The sequence below is a fragment of the Cavia porcellus genome, unplaced genomic scaffold, assembly GCF_034190915.1.
Source record: "Cavia porcellus strain 051 isolate PalLab524CR breed Dunkin Hartley unplaced genomic scaffold, mCavPor4.1 scaffold_14, whole genome shotgun sequence".
NCBI lineage: Eukaryota > Metazoa > Chordata > Mammalia > Rodentia > Caviidae > Cavia > Cavia porcellus.
The window spans coordinates 11,546,485-11,567,295 of record NW_026947497.1 but is presented as its reverse complement, the minus strand read 5'-3'; the positions used below and the strand labels follow the sequence as shown (position 1 = coordinate 11,567,295).

The 20,811-nt window shown below is 43.3% G+C and overlaps 2 protein-coding genes across 5 annotated transcripts in view; one reads left to right on the top strand and one right to left on the bottom strand.

Annotated features, from left to right (window-relative positions):
• Window positions 1-512: 512 nt before the first annotated feature.
• Window positions 513-18,837, bottom strand: Larp7 (La ribonucleoprotein 7, transcriptional regulator). Its single transcript, XM_003468003.5, has 13 exons — window positions 18,659-18,837; window positions 11,688-11,879; window positions 11,246-11,346; window positions 11,078-11,161; window positions 10,762-10,926; window positions 10,600-10,693; window positions 10,172-10,519; window positions 9,944-10,085; window positions 8,193-8,344; window positions 7,216-7,334; window positions 3,633-3,792; window positions 3,351-3,442; window positions 513-644 (listed from the first exon to the last, which is right to left on the bottom strand). Exons 2-13 carry the CDS (start codon window positions 11,875-11,877, stop codon window positions 564-566), a joined length of 1,728 nt encoding a protein of 575 aa, XP_003468051.3. The 5' UTR covers window positions 11,878-11,879; window positions 18,659-18,837; the 3' UTR covers window positions 513-563.
• Window positions 18,838-18,936: 99 nt separating this feature from the next.
• Zgrf1 (zinc finger GRF-type containing 1) overlaps window positions 18,937-20,811 on the top strand; it is a 72,608-nt gene continuing 70,733 nt past the window's right edge. Inside the window, exon 1 of one of the 4 annotated variants that reach the window (XM_063260640.1) lies at window positions 18,937-19,043. The gene's annotated coding sequence lies outside the window, so the exon portion shown is untranslated. Of the gene's footprint in view, window positions 19,158-19,180; window positions 19,709-20,811 lie in introns of those variants that run through there. The other 3 variants (XM_063260638.1, XM_023564346.2, XM_063260639.1) reach the window with 3 other exon arrangements.

Here is a 20,811-nt window from a genome sequence, read left to right as displayed (position 1 = left end):
GGACATCTGGACATACACCTTAACACACTCTCACCTAGAAAACTGTCCCCCAGATATTGCTATAGCTGGGAAGGGGGGTTCATGCCTGGAATTCCAGCACCCTGGAGGCTGAGGCAGGAGGGTCACAAACTGGTACCCAGCCCCTGACGCTTAGAACGCTTGTTTCCAAATAAACAGTAAGCTGGGTGTGGAGAGGCCCACCTGGAACCCCAGCACTCAGGAGGTTGAAGGAGTTGAATTGCTGTGAGTTCGAAGACACAGCAAGGTGCTGTCTCAAATCCCCCAAATCCAAAACAACACAACACAACAGAAAAAAGTCTGGGGACGAAGTTCAGCACAGAGCTCTCAGTTCAAGGCTCAGTACTAGACAGGCAGAGGCTGGGTCTCACAGCCTTCTGACCGCGCCCCAGCTTCTGGGGAGGTGGTGCTATGTGGACGCCTGACCTCCAGCCCAAGCCTGAGCCCAACCCCGAGTCCAACCCTGGGACCAGCACAACACATAGCCACACAGCTGTGAGCATAGACAGCCTTTAATGCACATGGCCCAGGCCCAGCCGGGAGCCTCAGTCATACTCTGAGAATCGGATGTGCTGGCTGGCTTGCTGAGTCTTCTCCAGTCTGATCTTCTCGGCCTTGGTAATTAGCTGCAGAGACAGAGAAAAATGAGGAGGCATAGGACAACCTAAAGCTGTTCAGCTATCAGGTGGAAAGAAACCCTGGCCCATGCTCCATCAGTCAGTTAGTCAACACTCATTCAGTGCTCACTCAGTCGATCAGCACTCAAGTCAGTCAGTCGCACTCCCCTCCACCAATCTCTGTTCAATTCCAAAGGAGCAAATAAAATGACAGGAAATGAAGAAAACCAATGAAAATGTCTCAAGTACCCCAAAACCTCCTTGGGAAGAAAGGTTAGAATATTATCTAGAGTAAATACAAATCTTTTTCCCATAGATATAGATTCTAATGAGCACTCATTTATACAGTTTTGATAAAAACCAGAAAAATCCCAATGTCCTAAGAGGTGAAGCTGAGTAGGAGGCTCTGGCTCTGGCTCTGGCAGGGAGCCGGGTCCCCCAAACCTCTCTCCTCTCCTTTCTCCTCCCCTTCAGGGATGCTCCCCTCTAACAGCTCTCCCTGAGATAACTTAAGGCTGGGCAAGTCAAGGTGGCCTTTGTCCTGGACTCCCCACCCCACTGGCTCATCTGTCGCACCCTGGCTCCTCCCTTTGCCTGCGGCCTCCCAGATTCAGATTCCTATCAGCAAACCAGGGAGCCAGCAGCACCGCCAGCTCCGAGCACAGGGTCTGCCTAGAAGGCAGCTCACACCTGAAAATCCAGCTATCCACAAGGCTGAGGCAGGAGGATCATGACTTAGAAACCCATGTGAGTAATTCAGTGAGGCCCTATCTGTAACACACAAAAAAAGGGGCTGGAATGCAGCTCAGTGAGAAGTCCGTGGGTTCAATCCCCAGAGCCCAGAAAACAAAACAAATAAAAACTATGAGGCCAGGGAAGTAGCTCAAGGATAGAGTACGTGCCTAGCATGTAAGGATCTGGGTCTAATTCTCAGCATAGTGATGGTGGTAGGGGAACACTAAAACATTTTCCAAAAATTAAAAGAATTAGCAAGCAAAGAGGTTAATCATGGCCTGCTCTCTTGAAGAGCTCTTTGCAGTGCTCCCCCGGGTGAGTTCTTGGCTGTTCACAATGAGGGCTGCCTAGTTGCTCCCTGAGTTCAATCTGTTTCTGCTTAACCAGCTGGGGTGATGCACTCCTGATAGCGCACAGGGAAGGGAAGGAAGCAGGGTAACTTGCCCACAGTAACAGAGCCGCTCAGATTATCAAGTTCCCAGGTAATGTTTATTTCCTTCACTCAAACTGCACTGTCAAAGGATGTGTCTTTCTAATAGATGAATGATTAATTCTCAGTTTTAAAAAAATGGGTACAGGGGGCTGGGGATTTAGCTCAGAGGCATAAGCGCCTGCCTTGCAAGCAGGCAGTCGTGATTTCAATCCCTGGTACCAATTTAAAAAAAAAAAAAAGGTAGAGACTGGGGATTTAGCTCAGCAGTGTTAAGTGCCTGCCTTGCATGCCCACAGTCGTAAATTCAATCCCCACTACCCCCCCCCCAAAAAAAGGGTAAAATTTAAAAGGAAACTTCATACCACAGGATAAGATTTTTGTTTTCATAAACAGCTTTCAATTATCATTCTTGATTAATGATTTTAACATCTCAATAATCTCAAACAGGGTTTGAAATTAACACCTCTGAGACCTGAGGCAGCTCTTAGGCCGGAAGGAGGACTCCCTGTCTGGGCAACCTCAGTCCCTATGCAAGGGAGCAAAGTTAACAAAGACCAGTAGGAGACTTCCCACGTCTTCTCACATTCCTGCAAAACACAGGCCACGGGAGGCCCAGGAAAATCACTCCATTTTAAAAAAAAGTATTCCAACAATGAGTCCAGAATATGTGACACATGACTTTCAAACATAAAATGATGTGCATAATTCTTTTTCTCAGAACTTTAAAGTACATACAATTCTAAACTTTGATGATGGGAATTACGGTTACTGTGTACCCTATATTTTTTTTTTTTTTTTTTTTTGGTGGCCCGTACGGGGAACGAAGTGTACCCTATATTGTTGTAAGCACTGTACACTACACTAACCTTTATAAGAATACTAATTTATTTCAAAAAGATAAGCTAATAATGAATTTCAGGGCCATAATATTAAAATTACTGAAAGAGAAGCTTGCTTTAAATTATTGCAAAATGGCTTAAATTACTTGATGACTATCCTAGAGAAAAAGGAACAAAGGCTATCACTGCTACAGGAACCTTATGCATGAAAGCTTCTGTGAAAACTCCGGTCTTTAAAAACTGCATTTTAACTACTCTGTGGTTTTTATCATTAAAGAAATCATTCTACAATCTTTTATCTCCATACTACAAAAACAGCAGCCCAAAATAGGGACTGAAAATTTAAGATGTTACTGCTGAAAAAGAAAGGAAAAACAGGAAAAATTTAAATTATAATTATGCAGCTTTGTGGGAAAATGAATTTAATTTCATGCTTTTTGGGGGGAGGGTGAAACAAACTCATGACCGTGTGCTTGCAAGGCAGGCACTTATGCCACTGAGCTAAATCTTTGTCAATTTCATGTATTTATAAATCTTGGGCCATTTCATATATTTTTAAACCAAGCAGAATGGGTTATCTCCTCCCTAAAGCACAGTACTCTGTAACAGCAAAACCAATTTTATTTTATGGCCATCTATTATTGATTACAAAAGATACTCAACCTCCTAAAAAATTTAGGGCACAAAAGCTACAGCCAAACTAATTACCTTTTCGGTGCCTCTCTTCTTTTCCCGAGGCTGATTGAGCTTGGCCTGTCTATCTACCAGGATCTTCTGCCAGTATCTCTGCTCATGATCACCTTCAAAACAAACAAAGTGCTAATCACTGAATATAAGGGTGCATATGCAAAAGATTCAGATCTCAAAAATGTAGCTAAAATAGTCAAAGAAAAAAATTCGAGGTTCCGTTAGTTACAGTCAGAAAATATAAAACAATTACCCACAACAATGATTGTTAGAAAGGAAAAAGAAATTTCTGTGGGGTTTTACCGGAAAGGACTTCGAGTTTCCAGCTGTACTTCTTTTTAATCTCGGTGTGGCCATTCATGACTGCCTGGGCCGCCTCTGGGGTTTTAAACCTAACGTGACATTCTGTGTCTCCTTCTAGCAGATCAACATACACAACTTCTGAGATTGCTGCCAGCATATCCTGCATTGAGGGGAAGTATTAAGACTGAAAACCAGTGTTCCATAAAAATCTACACTTATGGTCCTGTGACAACGCTTTATATCAGTAAGAGACTATGTAAAGTGCCTATCATGTTAACTATCTCTTCTTTTTTTTAAACTAACTTCTTAAAATACACAAAATGTTCTAGGAAGTAGATTCAGATGGAAAGAGAACTAATTTAACATTAGCTGTCCCACAATTTTCTTTCTTTGATTTCCTTCAACTGTATCCTTGGAATATGAACAAGAACGGGAGTATTCTACTGAGGAAGGCAGACACAGCCCTCCCCCTTCCACCTGGCTGTGGTTAGCGCTGGAGGAAGTTAAAAAAAAAAACAGGATTTTTGGAGTGTGTTTTCCCTCACCTACAGGACATTACTTACCATTTAAAATGTGTAACAATCATTCAACTTTTTATATCAACTCATGAAAAACGGGTTTCACTGAATCTACAAAGACCCTAGGGATTTTGAGTAGGTCCCACTGGGACACAGCTCAAGAGCTCTTAGTTTTAGATACCAAAGTAAGCTCTTCTAAACCAGTGGTGGTCACCCAGCAAGGGAAGAACTTTACCTAGGAGGCCTGCTGTGAGGGCAAATGAACTAGATTCTTGCATTCTTAATGATTTCTCACAGCAGGTTCCACACAATGCATTTATGCAGGAATGTTACACTAACTCTTAGCTCATTAACTTGCATCTGGATTGCTGAAGGAATGCAGTTCATGGAGATTTCCGATTGGGAAAAGGGGGGCTTATCTTCTGTCCCTTTAGTTTTAACACAGCTTCTTTTTTTTAAAACCCAACTTTTAAAAGACACAACTAAATATTGTTTCTAAATTTTTGAGTTGTACAAAGAACTGAGCAGTATCTGGAAACATTTCATCCTAGAGTAAAACCATTTATTAGAAACTACTAACTAAATGTGGGTAACTACTAACTTGAGGAATGCAGTTGTTTTGTAATTAGGATAATGATAATAATTTGTAATTAATTACCACATAAATAACAAAAGATGATACTGTAAAAATCTGTGAGTCTACAGAGGCCAAAACTGACTTTACTTATGTCTGCACTTACCACACTGTCTACCACAAAACAACGCAACAGGTAAAGGTTTGCTGACTCAGTTGAAAAAGAGAGGGAAGACATCTGTCAATTATTGTTGCCTCATTTTTTATTAGTACTCAATTTAGATAGAGAACAAGAAAAGTAATCTGCACTAAGTTGATGAAATTTCAATGCTCATTCCTAACGAAAGTTTTATAATTGATTTTTCAGACTAAGTAGAGTACTACAATTCAAAAGATACTAAATATCCATTATAATGTCAAGCTAATCTCCTGATTTAAACCCTTATAATTTAAAACCCTTATAATGACAAATTAGTCTGGTAATCACATGGGCAAGTCACAGACACTACTAACTAGCATCATAGCTCAGTTTTTGTTCCAGCAAAATGTAACTACTAACTTGATGAATGCAGTTGTTTTGTGAATAAACAATCTGCAACTGATATGATTACTACTTAAATATTGTCATCTTTTTGGTACTGGGGACTATACTCACACCTTTGCAATTGCTAAGGACTTTTTCATAGCCTTCACATTTTTTTAGCTTACTATGTCAAATTCTGTATTGCTGTCATATCCTAAAATGCAGGCAAGTAAGAGAATTTGGGATTGGCCAAATTCCTCATTAATAGGGAACAAGAAGAAATTGATGTCTTACTGACAGCTACAGGATTTTTTTTTTTGTCTTTTTCCTTTTTATTGGTACTGGGAATTGAACTCATGACTGCCTGCTTTCAAGGCAGGCGCTTATGCTGCTGAGCTAAATCCCCAGCCCCTAGCTACAGGATTTTTATAAGTTTGCAGATAACACTTAGCGATCAATGTTGTGTGAAAAACTATCTGAATTTTTTTTAAGTTACGAGTCTTACTGAATTTCACTATAAATATATTTTTTAATGTTTGGGTGTTGGGGCTGGGGATTTAGCTCAGCAGCATAAGTACCTGCCTTGTAAGCAGGCGGTTGTGAGTTTGATCCCCGGTACCGGAAAAAAAAAAGAAAAAAAAAAAAGTTTGGGTGTTATGGAACATTTTGTATAGTTTAAGAATAAAGAATCTCACCTAAATGAGTAATGGGGTAAGTAAAAGTATTGTCAACACAGGAATGCATTTTCATCAGTAAGAGAGACGTATAATTCTATGTTGCTATAAAAGGGTATAAAGATAAACTTTATAGTGAAAAAGATAGTAAAGATTAATATGGGACACTCCTGTAATCCCAGCAATCAGGCTGCAACAACCTAGGGCAAAGTGAGCCCAAGGCCAGCCTGAACTGCACAGTGAGACCCTGTCTCAAAGAAAAAAAAATTTTAGGTTTCTATAGAACTATGATTTATTTGCACATGCATATAAAATTTTTGTTTTTAAAAAATGTAGTCTAACACTTTTCAAAGTTGTTTGATACTTTTAAACAATTAGCATGGATGAAACAAACTTCATTGAAAATTTAAAAAAAAAATTAAGACTACTTCCTACAAAAATTCCTGTATTTCTTTCAGGAAACAGTTCAATTCTCACTCATCAACAGAAAAATTAAGTGAAAAACAAGCATACTCTTTAAAATTTCTTAATAGCAGTTTTCACTATTTATTTTAAGGCAATAATCATTTAGAAATCTATTGAAAGCTAACAACAGTACGAGGCAGGAAGATCACATGAGTTTGTGACCATCCTGGGTTCCATACTGGGTTCAAGGCCAGCATGAACTACATAGTGAGACCCTGTTAAAAAAAACAAAAACAAGAAAGAAAGCCAAGATTATTAATACAAGTCAATAAATGATCTGGTTTGCTTCAAATCCAGAAAATACTTGATTACAATTTTAAAAGAATTTCAGATCAACTGTTAATGTTGATCAATGGTGCCAAGTATTTTTCTGAACACTATTTTCCTTGAAAACTAAAGAAAAAGCCTTCCATAAACTGTTGGGCAAGCACTTTTGTATTATCTGTACTTATAATTAGAAGGTCTGCTGAGTATTTCCCCATCTAAATGCACCGCAGTTAATCTCAAATGATACAAGCGGACTAAGCACAAGAATCTATGTCCTGGAAAACAAGCATTTAAACTGTGCTCACTGCTGTTAGGCTCTGTGAAGATTTTCTCTTTAGGTTTTGCTTCAACTTAAAGTACACATTTTAACTTGATTTTCTTTTTTTAAAATTTGTTTTCTTATATTCAAAATATTTTCATGAAGGCAAAATAAAAGGAGAGAGACTAATTAAACACACAGGGAGCTCAGCAGGCAGCTACTGCCTAATGTCACATGCCTGGGTTCCAGCCCCCCTCACCCCCAGCAATGCCAGAAAAAAAATGACGAGGAAAAAAGTGTTACCCGAACTTGCTTCCTGCCAGGCAGCGGCTCTGGGCTACTGATTTTCAGGATGACTCCACTCACGAACTGTGGCCCTGGCGGGCTTACCTTCTCTTGAGAATGGCGCTCTGGACCACTGGCTGTGGATTAGAAAGGGAAGGGCAGAAGTGAATCTCCTCACCCAACTGTTCAGCGCACCTCGGAGCCCTGCTTGGCAGCAGCAAGAGGCTTGCACTCTGATGCGAGTCATTTACCTGAAGTGTAATTCTAAAACTAATAATGAAGAAGGCTGTCACAGCCCACTGCTTATTTTACTGACCATGGAATAAAATGCAAAAGTTTTCGTAAGTTCTAATGTTTAAACATGCTCTATTTTCTCCCAAAGAAAATTCTACTTAATAATAAAGAAATAGCGGCTGGGATGTGGCTGAGTGATAAAATGCTTGCCTTGCCTGTGCGAGGTCCCAGGTTTGATCCCCAGCACCACAAAAAACAAAACAAAACAGAACAAAACAACCACCCGAACAAACAAAAACCACACAAGTATTAAGAATATTATAAATGTTACTTGTTCAAGTGTGAAGACTGTTTTACATAAAACTTTAAGATGCAAAAAAAAATTTAAGATGCATCTAATTATGAAGAATTCATAAAAATCTTGTTCTAATTTGTTGCTACTTGTGATTCATGTTATGGAATGAAATTATAGGTGACCAACGGCAGTCTTTATTTCTACTAAACAGAAACTCAGAATTAAATCTAATAATGAAAACAGTAGGGGAACACGCATGTTTCTCAAAAAGCTGGTGCTTAGAAGGAGCTCTTCAGGGCTGGGGATGCAGCTCTGCAGCACGCCTGCCTCGCTATCACAAGGCCCTGAGTTCAATTCCATGTACCGCAAACCAAAAACCCTTTATAAAAGATAGAACACTTCAGCAGAGCCGCCAGACACTGCACCCTCCCCTGCAGAGTTCCAGGTTCCCTCGCAGGGTCTTCACCTTTGTCACTGTTCACTGCAGCCCAAGAAGGCATGCCACCATCTGTTTTCATCTCCGATTCTGATTTTATTTGGGATATTGTCTTTTTTAAAGAAGCCATGCTGGCTTTCTGTAGTGCCAAATACTCTTTTTTCAAATCCATCCATTCGTTCCTGTAAGGCAAAAAATAACCTACTGAAACACTGACACAGACGATGAGCTAAAAATAGGCAAATTATATATATACATTCCCCAAGCCGCCCAGAGCTTCTGCCAACTTTCTTCTTTCCTACTACTCCACGCCCCAATTACTGGAGTCATAATCCCATCCAGGGACAGGTGAGGAGAGTTCCTCTGGCCTCTGGTACAGGTTAATGCTTCACAGTTCCCACTGATTTCCTGAGTGTGCTTTCAATATTTTAATTAATAAAAGTGAAATGCTAGACTTAATTCCTTAATTAACTAGCAACACTTACTAAATGGTCATGAGAGATTAAGATTCAAGATTATTTGTTAAACTGCTTCCAATTGGAGAGACAGCATTCCTTAGTATTTACATGAAAAGGAATTTCAATGAAGAAAAAAACACCCCATGGAAGCAATTTCTCTATTTACATACATTTAACATCGAGCTGTTTCTTCAAACAGCTCAGCCTCTCCAGATACAAACACAATGAAGCTCTGGCCCGGTGGGGGCTCGCATTGTCACCCTAATCTGTGCCATCAAACAAGCAGAGAGGGGACTTTTTTTTTTTCAGAGAGGATATCTTGTGGTAATGGTTTTAGCTGTTAACATTGACATCTGTATACTTCAAAAAAAAAAAAAAAAGTATCCAAACCCACCCAGGATCCAACTTTCCCTGAGAGCTAACACATTAAAATAACAAAAGGCCCTTGTAATGATTCTAAGAGATAAAAAGGCAAAAGGAATTCGGGAGTTAAGAATAGTATAAATAGAAGTGCCTGAGGTCCTTGCTCGGATCCTGGAGGCTGCGCGGACTCTGCTTGACCTGCCTGACAGTCGGGGAAGGAGAAAGGAGTAAGGGCCACCTCTGCGCTGCGGCAGAAGGGACTGACCGGCGCCTTTGTAAGCTGGGAGTCAGGGCCACCTGGGGAAGGACTAAAGGGCCACTGCCAGGCTGGGCAGCAGAGGGACCTGACCTGAGGATCACGGCAGCCCGAGCAGTGAGCTCCCTTCCACTCTAACGTGGAGGCACTTTCTGGCCTTGCGACAACAGTAAGTGCTTCCATGTTTTAGTAGAAGTGGGTTCAGCTTCCGGGGCCAGCGGACTGCCACCTCTAGCTCGGCCGAGGGGCCCCCTTTGCTTTAACATGGGGGTACCTGCTGTGCAAAGGAAAGTAAGTGCTTCCATGTTTGAGTGGAGGTGTCTCCCGAGCAGCACGACCTCCGCACCACTCGCGCTCCCCGCGCCCGGGCTTCCCACCACTTAAACGTGGACGTACTTGCTTTGGAAGCGAGAAAGTAAGTGCTTCCATGTTTCGGTGATGGTAAGTCTCCCTCCCGCGAGCGCCGCGGGCGGCCGGGGCGCACTTCCGGGCCCCCCCACTCCGACATGGGGCACTTGCTGCGGCGTGACTCAAATAAGTGCTTCCATGTTTGAGCGCGGTGGCCCCGGCGGCTTCGGAGGGGACCACCGCGCACGGCCCGGGCCGCCACTGTTGCTAGTGTGCAACTCTGCTGCGTGCACCCTGGAATTGCACTTTAGCAATGGTGACGGCCCGCGGCCGCCTCGCCGTCCCGCTCTACTCACTTGGACAGGACCCGCAGCGGTATGACTTCCTCCCCCATCCTGTGCCTCTCCTTGTGTTTCTTCTTGTGCTTCCTCTTGGATTTGAGCAGGGAACCTTCCTTCGTGTCTCCAGCGTTTTCCTCTTCTGTAGAGAACCCTAAATCTGGAGAAGGCCGAGACCCAGTTACGTTTGGGGACCGGGGTAAATGGCGAGCGTGGCCCAGTCCCGACTCTGGGCTCGGTTAGTACCTCTGTTCTCTTTGGGGACCTCGGGAGCCTCTTTCTTCACATCTTTCGGGGCCGTTTTCTTGACCTTTGTCTTGGGTGCCAGGCGCTCCGCGTCCGCCGAGCCGGTCCTCCTCTTCTTGGCAGGCCTGCCCTCGGGGAAGCTGGACACCTCCGCGCGGTCCCGCTTCTTCTTTTTTTTGGTCTGCTTTTGGGGTTCGGCACCTTCTGGCTCAGACCCCTCTGAGCCCGTCCTGGACCTTTTCACTTTACAGACCCCAACGCCGCTTGTGTCCATGTTCTCCTCCTTCTCCGGCACACTGTCTTCCTTTTTCACTCGCCCTTTCTTCTTTTTTTTCTTTTTCTTCTCCTCTGTAGCAACAGAAATGTCAGCTAGTTTTTGTACTTTCATCTCTGCAAGTTAACAGCTCTTCCAGTGCCGGGGTACTCACCAACCACTCTTAAGCTGGGAATGGGCTTGTTTTTTACTGTCTTGGGAAATATGCCAGGTTTTCTTGGTGCTTCTTCTGGTGGGTTGTTAAGAAACTGCAACAATAGGAAATTGTATGTATACTAATTTTTGCCTTTTCCCCCCACTAGGTTCAAGGACCTACCTCAATAGCTTTTGCAGCTTGTTCTTTTGTTTCAAATTCCACGAAGGCGAATCCCTTTGGATCTCCCGTAGACTTGTAATGTGGTATGCTTATATAGACAACATTGCCACATTTCCCAAATACCCTTTCTATCCAGCTGTGATTCACATTTTTAGGAAGTAATTCCTGTAGCAAATAAAAAGCAATCTTAGAACTACGGCTTTCACTATATGCCTATGGTTTACCCCCAAAATGACAATAAATATTTATTTACCTTTACTATTTGGTGTGTCAGTTTAATTTGGGGCTTGGGCTCTGGGGGTAAGGTGTCACTTACCACATACACAGTGCGCTCGTCCTCATCTTTTGGTCTTTCACCCAGAGGCTTTTTTCTTCTGATTCTGGTGCCCTCTAAGTCCAACTTTATTTAGATAATGTATAAGTTAGTGAGAATGTAGACAAGAATTTGGGGTTTTGTTAAATACTAATTAAACAGTAAAGTTACCTCAACAACAGCTGAGCTTTTCAATGCTCTGGCTATTAACTTTCCATCAGTAGTCAGCTTTTTCATTTTGTTAAAGGACACCAGAAGGGAGATATCAACATCTAAAAATGAAAAAGTTAACAAGTTGGGCAAATTCAAATAGGTGGGTTCTAATCTTCTAAAACCCCAGCACTTGCTAGTGCACCCCCCCCCATTATCTGTAAAACATATAGAACAGGAGGTTGGGGACAGATGAAAGTTCATTGGTTGACATGGCTACTTTGTGTTCCTCATGACAGGCACAGGCTAGCTAATCCTACAAGATGTATATTATGAAATTAACTTCAACATGAATCTTGGGGGGGGAGTGCATTGCACACATGAAAAGAGTGACAGACACTACTTCAGTACAAAGTGTAAGCTTCAAGGTAAACATCCAGAAGTGCATTTTTTACAGACTTACATCCATCCCTAGATTTCTCTATTTGTTCTCGAAGAAATCTGTCCTTGTGAAGATTTGCATCCCCAAACCAGAAGTCTACTTGCTTGGCAATATCTGCGAGCACCTGCTTAACTCTGGAGCGTTTTTTCTTTTCCACTTCCTTCTTCTCAGTGCTTTCTTCCATGGTTGGATTTCCACCGTCAGCTTCCATTCCTGAGGTAGACAAAATGTGGACAGGCCACCGACAGTCACAGATACCTGATGCTGGCTGCACAGACAGGGACCCTGTCCAAGGCGAATGCCTCCTGTGGCCCTTGAGTGTTTTCTGCCTTTTAAACTCCACAACCAGATTGTCACAGGGTAGATAACTCAGGACTCGGTAAAATGGAATTGTATAAGATGCAGACTTTCTCTCAGACTCACATGGTATTAATGTTAACAGTTTTTAGGCTCCCAAATAAAGTGATCTTGGGATTTTCACTTTAAAAAGTTCTATCCCTTTTTAGAAGGGATAGAACTGGCTGTTTTTCCTTTTTTCTCTTGGTACTGGGAATCAATCTCACGACCTCATATACTTCTCAGGCAAGCACTTACACCACTGAGCTAGCCCCCAGCCCTGGCTGTTTTTATTTCCAAGTGGATAGCTCAGGCTTCCTCAAGTTGCTGACTGTCACTACCATGAGGGATCGATCCTTCCACAATCAAGATTTATAAATGTATATTTCTACTGGAACCTTAGCATGCATGTCTTCTGTCTTATTTTCTCCCTAGCATGTATCACCTTCTAATGTCTCTATGCAATTTGGTTCATTCTTTTCTCTAGATTCAAGCTCAGCGGAATCAGCAGGATGTAGTGATGCAACCTGTCACCCCAGCATGTGGGGCCTCTTGGGAGGCTGCCACTGTGTAAGTGCTGAAGCCCACTCTGGGCAACTCAGTGTCTTGAAAGAAGAAAACAAGCCCCGTGCCAGGGAGAGGCCTCCCTGCAAGGGCCTGGCAGCCTGAGCTCTCACCTAGGGCCATACAGGGCTGCTGCGGGCGGGGTGAGGGAGCCAGGCAGCACCAGCCAATGCTCACATGACAGGAAACCACAGGTACACCCTGTGCTCATACTGGAAGATGTCAGTTGTCACGTAGCAGGGCACAGTGACGCTGCCGCAGCACCACTGCCCACTGGCCTCTCAGCAGCACGGGGGTCACAGGCTTCCCATTGGGAGTGCGTATGTGTGCACACCAGCTGTGAAACACAACCGTGTACAATATACTCATAACCACGAGTTTGGGCTCCAATCTTAAGCCAGCCAGAGTGACATGACAGCCCAAGGCTACACCCCTCATACTCTCCAGAATGAGACACACTGCATTCCTGGTGGCCATGCAGCCTGCCATACCCACCGGCACTGGCAGAGGAAATACCCTTTCAGGACCCTCCTGCCTTGGGCTGAGTTCTGATTTAAAGGAAGAACTTATCTTTCTCAGACTTTCTTTCCTGAGCTCCTCACACATTTACAGCCCCAAGGAAACACAGGCCAACAGAAGCAGACAGGCAGATATTTTGCAGCTTGTAGATAAGCATCACAACCCCAGTTCTCTGGGCCCTGGAATGGGCTACCAAATGGCACTCAGGGTGTGTGCCTGTGTGTGCCTCCCTCCAAGCCCTCGGTGAGCCTAGGCTTCCATTGGGGCACAGAGAACCGAGGGACTGGGGCATGTGAGTGTCAGCACTGCCTGCCAAGGCTTGGCACTGTGCCTCTCCAGGTACCTGGCTCTAGCTTGGCAGCTTCCCAGGACACAACCTCATCTGCTCTTAGCCTATGCCTTCCAGGACTCAAAGCTCTACCTGACCTCACCACTTGCCAGTCAGAGGACATCTCAGCCTTAACAAGAGAAAAGCAGACCAACCATCCTTCAGTCTCCTCACCCCAGAAACAACTACGTAATTGCTGAGGGCAGAAGCTGAAGGTCACCTGAATGCCTCTTTTCCTCTCGCTCCACTCAACTGTCAGGATTTCTATTGGTTCTACTTTGTAAATCCTCTGGACCAGTCCTCATCACCACACCACAGCCACCCGGTCCAAGCGCAATGGAGCCCATCTCACCTGACGAGCTACACCTTCTTCCTTACCTTGGTTTTTTGAGACAGGGTCTTGGTATGTATTTCAGGCTGGCCTCGTACTATATAGCTGAGGCTGGCCTTGAACTTGTGGCCACCCTCCTACCTCAGCCTCCCCAAAAGATTACAGGCATGATCCACTATACCCAGCTCAGTTGGAATATTGAAATGTAAATCAGCCCAACAGGATCCTTTGCACAAACCCCTCCAAAGATTTCTCATTACATTCAGAATAAAGCTCCAAGACCTTACAGTGGCTTATGAGGCACTCCAGGAGCTGGCACGGGACTGCCCCTCCAGCTGCATCCCCCACAGTCCTTTGCAGCAAGCTCACACCAACCTTAACACATCCTTGCTAGGCTCCCCAGGGCACCGAGCCATTTGCACTCCCAGGCCAGGTCCTCCTCCTGTGACTGCCCCACCTCTGTACAGATTATACCCTGTGTACCACCTGCGAACATCACTTTCTCAAAGAGGCTTCTTCTTTCATCAAATCTACAAAAGCTCCCTGTCTGACAGTCTGAACCCTCCTGCCCCTCAGCCTCTGTTGTTTTAACGTCTTATATTGCCTTACTACTGCCTGGAATTGTAATTTTATCATCTACCTACTTCATTAGAATGTGAGCTCTGTAAGGGCAGAGACTTTTTAACTTGATAACTACTAGTATCTGTTGAATAATCAAAGAATTATATTTAAAACTCCTGTACCTTAGCACACACAAGAGGAGGAAAAAAGGGCCTGTAAAGTGTTAACCATCTCAAATCTCTTGCAAGATGAGTAAGATACAGACACAGGCTGTGATTATCGCCAGGCCAGGCTCCAAGGCTGGCTGTAAATGATAAAGGGCAGGCTACCTGCTCTGCAACTCCTTCCTTGTCAAAGCTCAGCATCTATGGAGACGGAGCCAGGGAGGGAACCTCATAAAGCCCTAATTCTGCCAGAACCCAGACCTTTCGTGGCATTCTTGTCTCAGCCCAGAGATTTATTTCCCTCAAGAATTATTTTTGTGGCTTGGAGTATTTCGGTTCAGAATGATGTAACCTGGATAGAAAAATATGGATTAAACAGAAAGCAGCAGAGGTATGGAACAATTTAGCTTCCGGACACAATGGCTACATAAAAGTAAGAGGCAACAGGAAATACTTCTGTTAGTCTCCATCCTCAGCATTTGCAGTTTCTCAAGATCCTGTGATAACAGGTATTCTATTGTCATTCCACACATTCCAATTCCAGTTTACTATCTTTCCTACCCAGGCCTGTGCTTGCTACTAAGCTCACAATGTTTAAGGTCGCTGAATTCTAGCAAGCTACCGGCACCAGCTATTCATTAGCTGTGTGGATTTTGAGCAAGTCACCCTCTCTCTCTATGGTCCATAAAGTGTGCATTAAAAATCATACGTATAAATAGGGTTGTTGTGAGGATTAATCAAAGAAATGGGCAAGCACTTACAGTTGGTGCCATACAGAACTCCATAAGTTACTATATTATTACTTAGCAACCCGTCACTAACTATGAAATGGTTGTCATCTTGTCAGTGTTTCCCAAACTACTGTCACTGGAATATGGTAACAGTTTATAAACCATCCTAGAAGCTATCCACCTTTATAGATGTCTAAGTGTAACAAGTTTAGACCAATCCGCAGGTATATGCAAGTGGAATATTTTATTTCTTACAACTGCCTGTGAATCTAAAATTGTTTCCTCCTCCCTCCAGAATATCCTAGCACACTGAAGGCTGAGGCAGGATTACCATGAGGTTGAAGCCAGCCTGGGCTACCTAGTGAATTTAAGGCCAGCCTGAACTACACAATGAGGCACTCTCAAAAAACAAAACAAAAACAATAAACAGTGGCAAAGTTTTCTTGAAAAAGTAAAAGTGAAGAGCAAGAGAGAAACTTGCTCTGCAGAACAAGCTTGGGGCAAGTAAAAGAGAAAAAAGCAAGATAAAAAAAAGAACACTAGCCTAGGGCTGGGGGTTTAGCTCAGTAGCGTAAGTGCCTGCTTGCCAAACGCAGAGTCAATCCCCCGTACCAAAACACAAACAAAACAAAACAAAACCCACAAAAACAAAAAACAAAAAATAAAACACCCTGGAGAAAGCAAGGTGAGTTATCACAAGGAAGACCACAATAGTCTAAAATTATCAAATTAAAAACATATTTAAAAACAAAAACGTCAGGTTTTGTGATGATAATGTCAAAACATGCAACATGAGAAATTCCTCACACTTTTGGTTACATAATATGTATTGAGAAACCATACTGTTAAACAAACTAGTACTATCTAACTAGTTTTTAAACAGTTTGCACAGAGAATAAAAGTTACTGTGTAACACTGTCAGTTACTTTACATATACTGTTTTAAATCCTTACAATCCTACTATTTAGTTTCTTCTATCTTAACAAAAGCTCAAAGGTTAAACCAGGGGCAATAACTAGCCAGGTAAGCCAGCCTCTACCGTCCCACCTCATACTGCACCTCTAGGGGCCTCCAGTGATTTGTTACCATGCCGGCTGCAGTGTTGTTTCCTTTAGGTAGCACTGGAGATTGAATTCTAGGCCTTCACATTGGGCTCCATCTGCACCCTATTCTTACTTTTAATATTGAAATGGTCAAAGTTGCTCAGCTATCTCCTGCCTCAGCCTCCCAGAATCCAGGGATTACAGATATGCACCAAGGTCAGTTCTGACCCAAAATTCTTAAGTGGAAGTCCATGACTTCAAATTGAACTGCTTATGAGTTCCATGAAACTTAAAAGATATATTTTAATGAAGTAGCAGAGTTGTGTGTGGTGTGACACATGCCTGAAATCCTAACTACTTGGTAGGCTGAGGTAGTAGGATGGCAAATTTAAGGTCAGCCTTGATAATTTAGGAAAACTCAGTCTTAAAATATAAAAAAGGGTTGGAGTTGTAGCTCACTAGTATAGGGCTCAACTAACATGTGCAAGGCCCTGGATTTAATCTCCAATACTGCAATCAATCAACTCATAAGAAAAGATGAAATCATAATGCCTGTTTGAATATAAAATGAATACATAGTAAAGATTTTATTACATAATTAATGAGGAAAACTGTTAAGTGCTACAAACCAATTCAAAGAATTTAAAAGGCACACACATAAAATGTTAAAAAATTGTATGCACATTTCAAAAAGAGTAGGGTGTTTTTTCAACAGAAGGTGTCACCTTTGTATGCCGAACTCTTAAGGATCGCAGAAAACCCACTATACTGCTGGCCCTTGGAGAAGAAACTAAAGATGCATGTGCAGCAATCTCAGGGACCAAGGTTACCGCAGCAACAGTTCACTGCACTAATAAATTTCTGGAAGCTCATGGCCACCACTCTGAGCGCCTCTTGTAATTGTAGAGGCCAAAGATAACTTGCATTAATCTCGTGATGTCTCAATAACTTTATTATTAAAATATTTAAACAAGTTTTACTTTTCCTAAGTACTTTTTTTGGCATTCTGTGTGTAAACACACACACACACACACACACACACACACACATATACACAAACAGGTAATGATAAAATTTGAAATGGATGTTAATAGATAGTGATGAAGGTAATAATTACATCTGCCATGGGCAAACCTAATTCCCACTTTCATGGTTTTCTACGAATTACAGTTGTGCCAGGCATGGTGGCATACACCTGTAATCCCTGTATTCAGGAAGCTGAGGCATGAGGATCACTTTGTGTTCGAGGCTAGCCTGGGCTCCATAAGTTTGAGGCTGGCCTACACTACCTACACAGTTGTAAAATTGCTACACAATGAAAGATACAGGTAACCCAGAAGAGTAAGCCACATAGGACATTAATTTTTTTTTTTTTCCTTTTCTTTTTGGTCTTTTTGAGACAGGGTCTCTCTATGCAGTTCAGGGTGGCCTTGAGCTCACTTTGTAGCCCAGGCTGGTCTGGAACTTGCAACGATCCTCCTGCCTCAACCTCCCAAGTGCTGGGATTACAGTTGTACGGCCTGGCTAAGACATTAATTTTTTTAAAGTCACAAGTGTTCCTTACAAAATTATATGCAGGATGTTTTATTAGATGCACATTTTGTAAGATGCACATTTTCCTAGGACGTTCAGCTGCAAAATTTTTTTTAGGCTTTCACAAAAAAAAAAAAAAAAAAAACCCCAACCAAAAACAAAAGGTTGAGAACCACAGCAAACCGTTCCTGACAAGGAACACTCAGTAGCCAGTGTCCGCGGGAATGACTCTGGAGGGCACGCTGCCGGATTAACCCTACTCAGTTTTCAAGGCCCAGAATCTTCTCTAATTCATTGCCTCCCCATGTTTTCCTACCTCTATCAAAGAACGCACTAAGCTTTTAACTTATTAGCTCTCTTCTGCAACACAATCTCCTTTTAGTCTCATTAAGTTTCTAAATGGCCAAGTCTGCGCTCCAAGTCTCGAGCCTTCTGCCTCAGCCTTCCGAGTGCTGGGTTCACAGGTGTGAGCCACCACGCCCAGAACTGAGGACAGGATTCCCAGACCTCTGCAGACGAGGACCAAAACAAAACGTCTTGATTTCAGAACACAAATCCTTCCCACCGCTACCAAAGCTCAACCCGGAGGCGCGAAACAGGCACATTGCCAGTGGTCCAAGGTTCCTCCGTACTTCCGCCTCGACCACGCCCACCGCCGGGCGCGCCGCGAACCAGGCTAACAGGAAGGGGCGCCTCCACAGTCCGACGGCCGGACTACAAGGGCGATCAGAGGGCTAGTGCGCGTGTGCAGAGCAAACGGGCCAAGCGATCAGACAGGGGAGGGGACAGGATAAGACGACCACAGATACTGGAACACTCTACAAGAAGTAGGATTGAGAGAATGGCAGGCTTCACCCAAACTCTGCGCCTCTTGTCACTTACTCCGATCACTTCCCAAAATACAGGGTCAGAGGCTTGCGTCCATCAGCGCTTTCCGTCTCCCGATCCTAGAGTCGTGGTTATTTCACGTCATACGCCAAAGCGACACCGTTCGTTGTCGCCTTCGGGAGGAAGCGCCCACTGGTCAGGCGTACATCAATGACGTCATAAACCAGTGCCGCTTCCGGGGGTGGGGCATGGGAGAACTGCTGGTTGAGGAGGCTCGCCACCAACGAAGAATTTGATTGGTGGGTGGAAAGGGCGGTTTCGGCCGAGATGGAGTGAGGCTGGTTAAATAGTGGGTCTTCCTCTGGTGCGGTCTCGGGTTGATGACGTCACGCTCGTTGGCGGGAGAAGTTCGAAAGTGGATGTGGTGCAGTGATATGAGGTGAAATGAGGTTTTTCTCCGTTTTTAGCGGAGGAAGGGTGGAGAGGCAGGGGGACTTGAGCGACTTGTAGCAGAGTGACATAGGAGTCTGCTCTCCAAGAAGCCGGCTGCGGAGTGAGTTACTTGGACCCGAGAATGAGGCGGTGGTGACGGCCTCTGCCTGGCAATTCGCTTTGTAGTTTCTTTTGGTTATCTAGGTTGATTTCTGGACAGAATGTTGCCATACTGATTCCGAAGCATTTATATATGAGTCACTTAGGGACTGAGGGTTTGGTTCGAAAATCCTGCTTGTTGAAAAACAAAAAACCGGGCCGGAGATTTGGCCCAGCAGCATGAGCGCCTGCCTGGCAAGTGCGAAGTTGCGAGTTCGATTCACGGTTTAAAAAAAAAAAAAAAAAAAAAGGACCCAAAATATGTAGTTATAATTGTCATTTTACTAAAGTCACGGGCGTAATATATTTACATTATAGACAGCTAATTTAGGAAATACTGTGGGCAGTCAGACAGGGCTAGGCCTTCGGGGGAGTCCATGCAAAAGATGAGAGCACATTCCAATTGTGGCTGCAGGCGCATCTGTTGGAGACCGGGCCTCAAGATAAAGGGGAAATGACCAGGCCTGCAGGCCTCCTCAAGGGATAAGCAACACATTAACATCAGGCGTCCTGGTGGGTGGCCGGAACTTCCTGGTTCCTCTCTTCCTAAAAACTTTTTTTTCCTAAAAGTTTCTTGTTCTTTCCATATACTCTTGCCCCCCATTGGGTCAACCGTACTTAAGCGGCTAAACTTGTAATCTTACCGGTTGATCGTGATTTTTTCCCCGTATTGTACCTCGCGATTTTGCTCTATAAAAGTTACTCTGTAAAGTAGGATCCGCGGCAACCCATTTTTTGGGTCCTTTCCTATAAGGAGCTAGCGTGATCTATCTCAATAAATATTTCCTACTCTTTCTCTCTTTTTTTCTTTTGGTACCAGGAATTAGATTGCTAGGAGGGTGCAGTGCCGCTGAGCTATGTTCGCAGCCCTATTACCTCCTGCTCCTAACCTCTATTGTTACTTAGAATTTATTCTTCAGTTTTGGGGAATGTAAACTTGCTGTATCTGAGATCCAGCAGTTTGGGAATTACATTTTTTTTCTCCTATATCATTTATAGCAGCACAGTAATCTATATGCATAGGTGTACGTGCATGTAATCTGTACCTACGCAATTACTGCAGAACATCTGGTCTACACCACCTTACTGTAATTTTATTTTTTTATACTACTGGGATTGAACTAGGGCCTTCACACTGACCTACATCCTCGGCCTATTTTATTTTATTTGGTTACAGGATTAAGACAGAGTTTCTCTAATTACTAAATTGCCCAGGCTGGACTCCCAACTTGTGACCTTTTTGTCTCAGCCACCCAGTGCTGGGATTACATGCCCAGCTCTCTACAACACTTTAAAACTTCTTTGTATATTAATCATTCACCTACCAGAGATAGGTAAACACTTTGGTTGTCAGAGGGCTGTGGACAGGTGAACACTTCCAGAAAATTTTATATCCTGTGCCTCTTACAGTGCTGTTCTCTAAAACCATTTTTCTTGTTTAATGGTAAGACAGGGAAAGACAGAGGGGCTGAGAATTTAGCCCAGTGGTAGAGTTTTTACCTAAAGTATTCAAAGCTCTACAATTATGTATCTGAGTGTCTTATGTGGATATAAAAGTAATATCTATATTGTAATATTGTAAGCATTTTAATAGTTCTGGCATATAGTTGTACTGA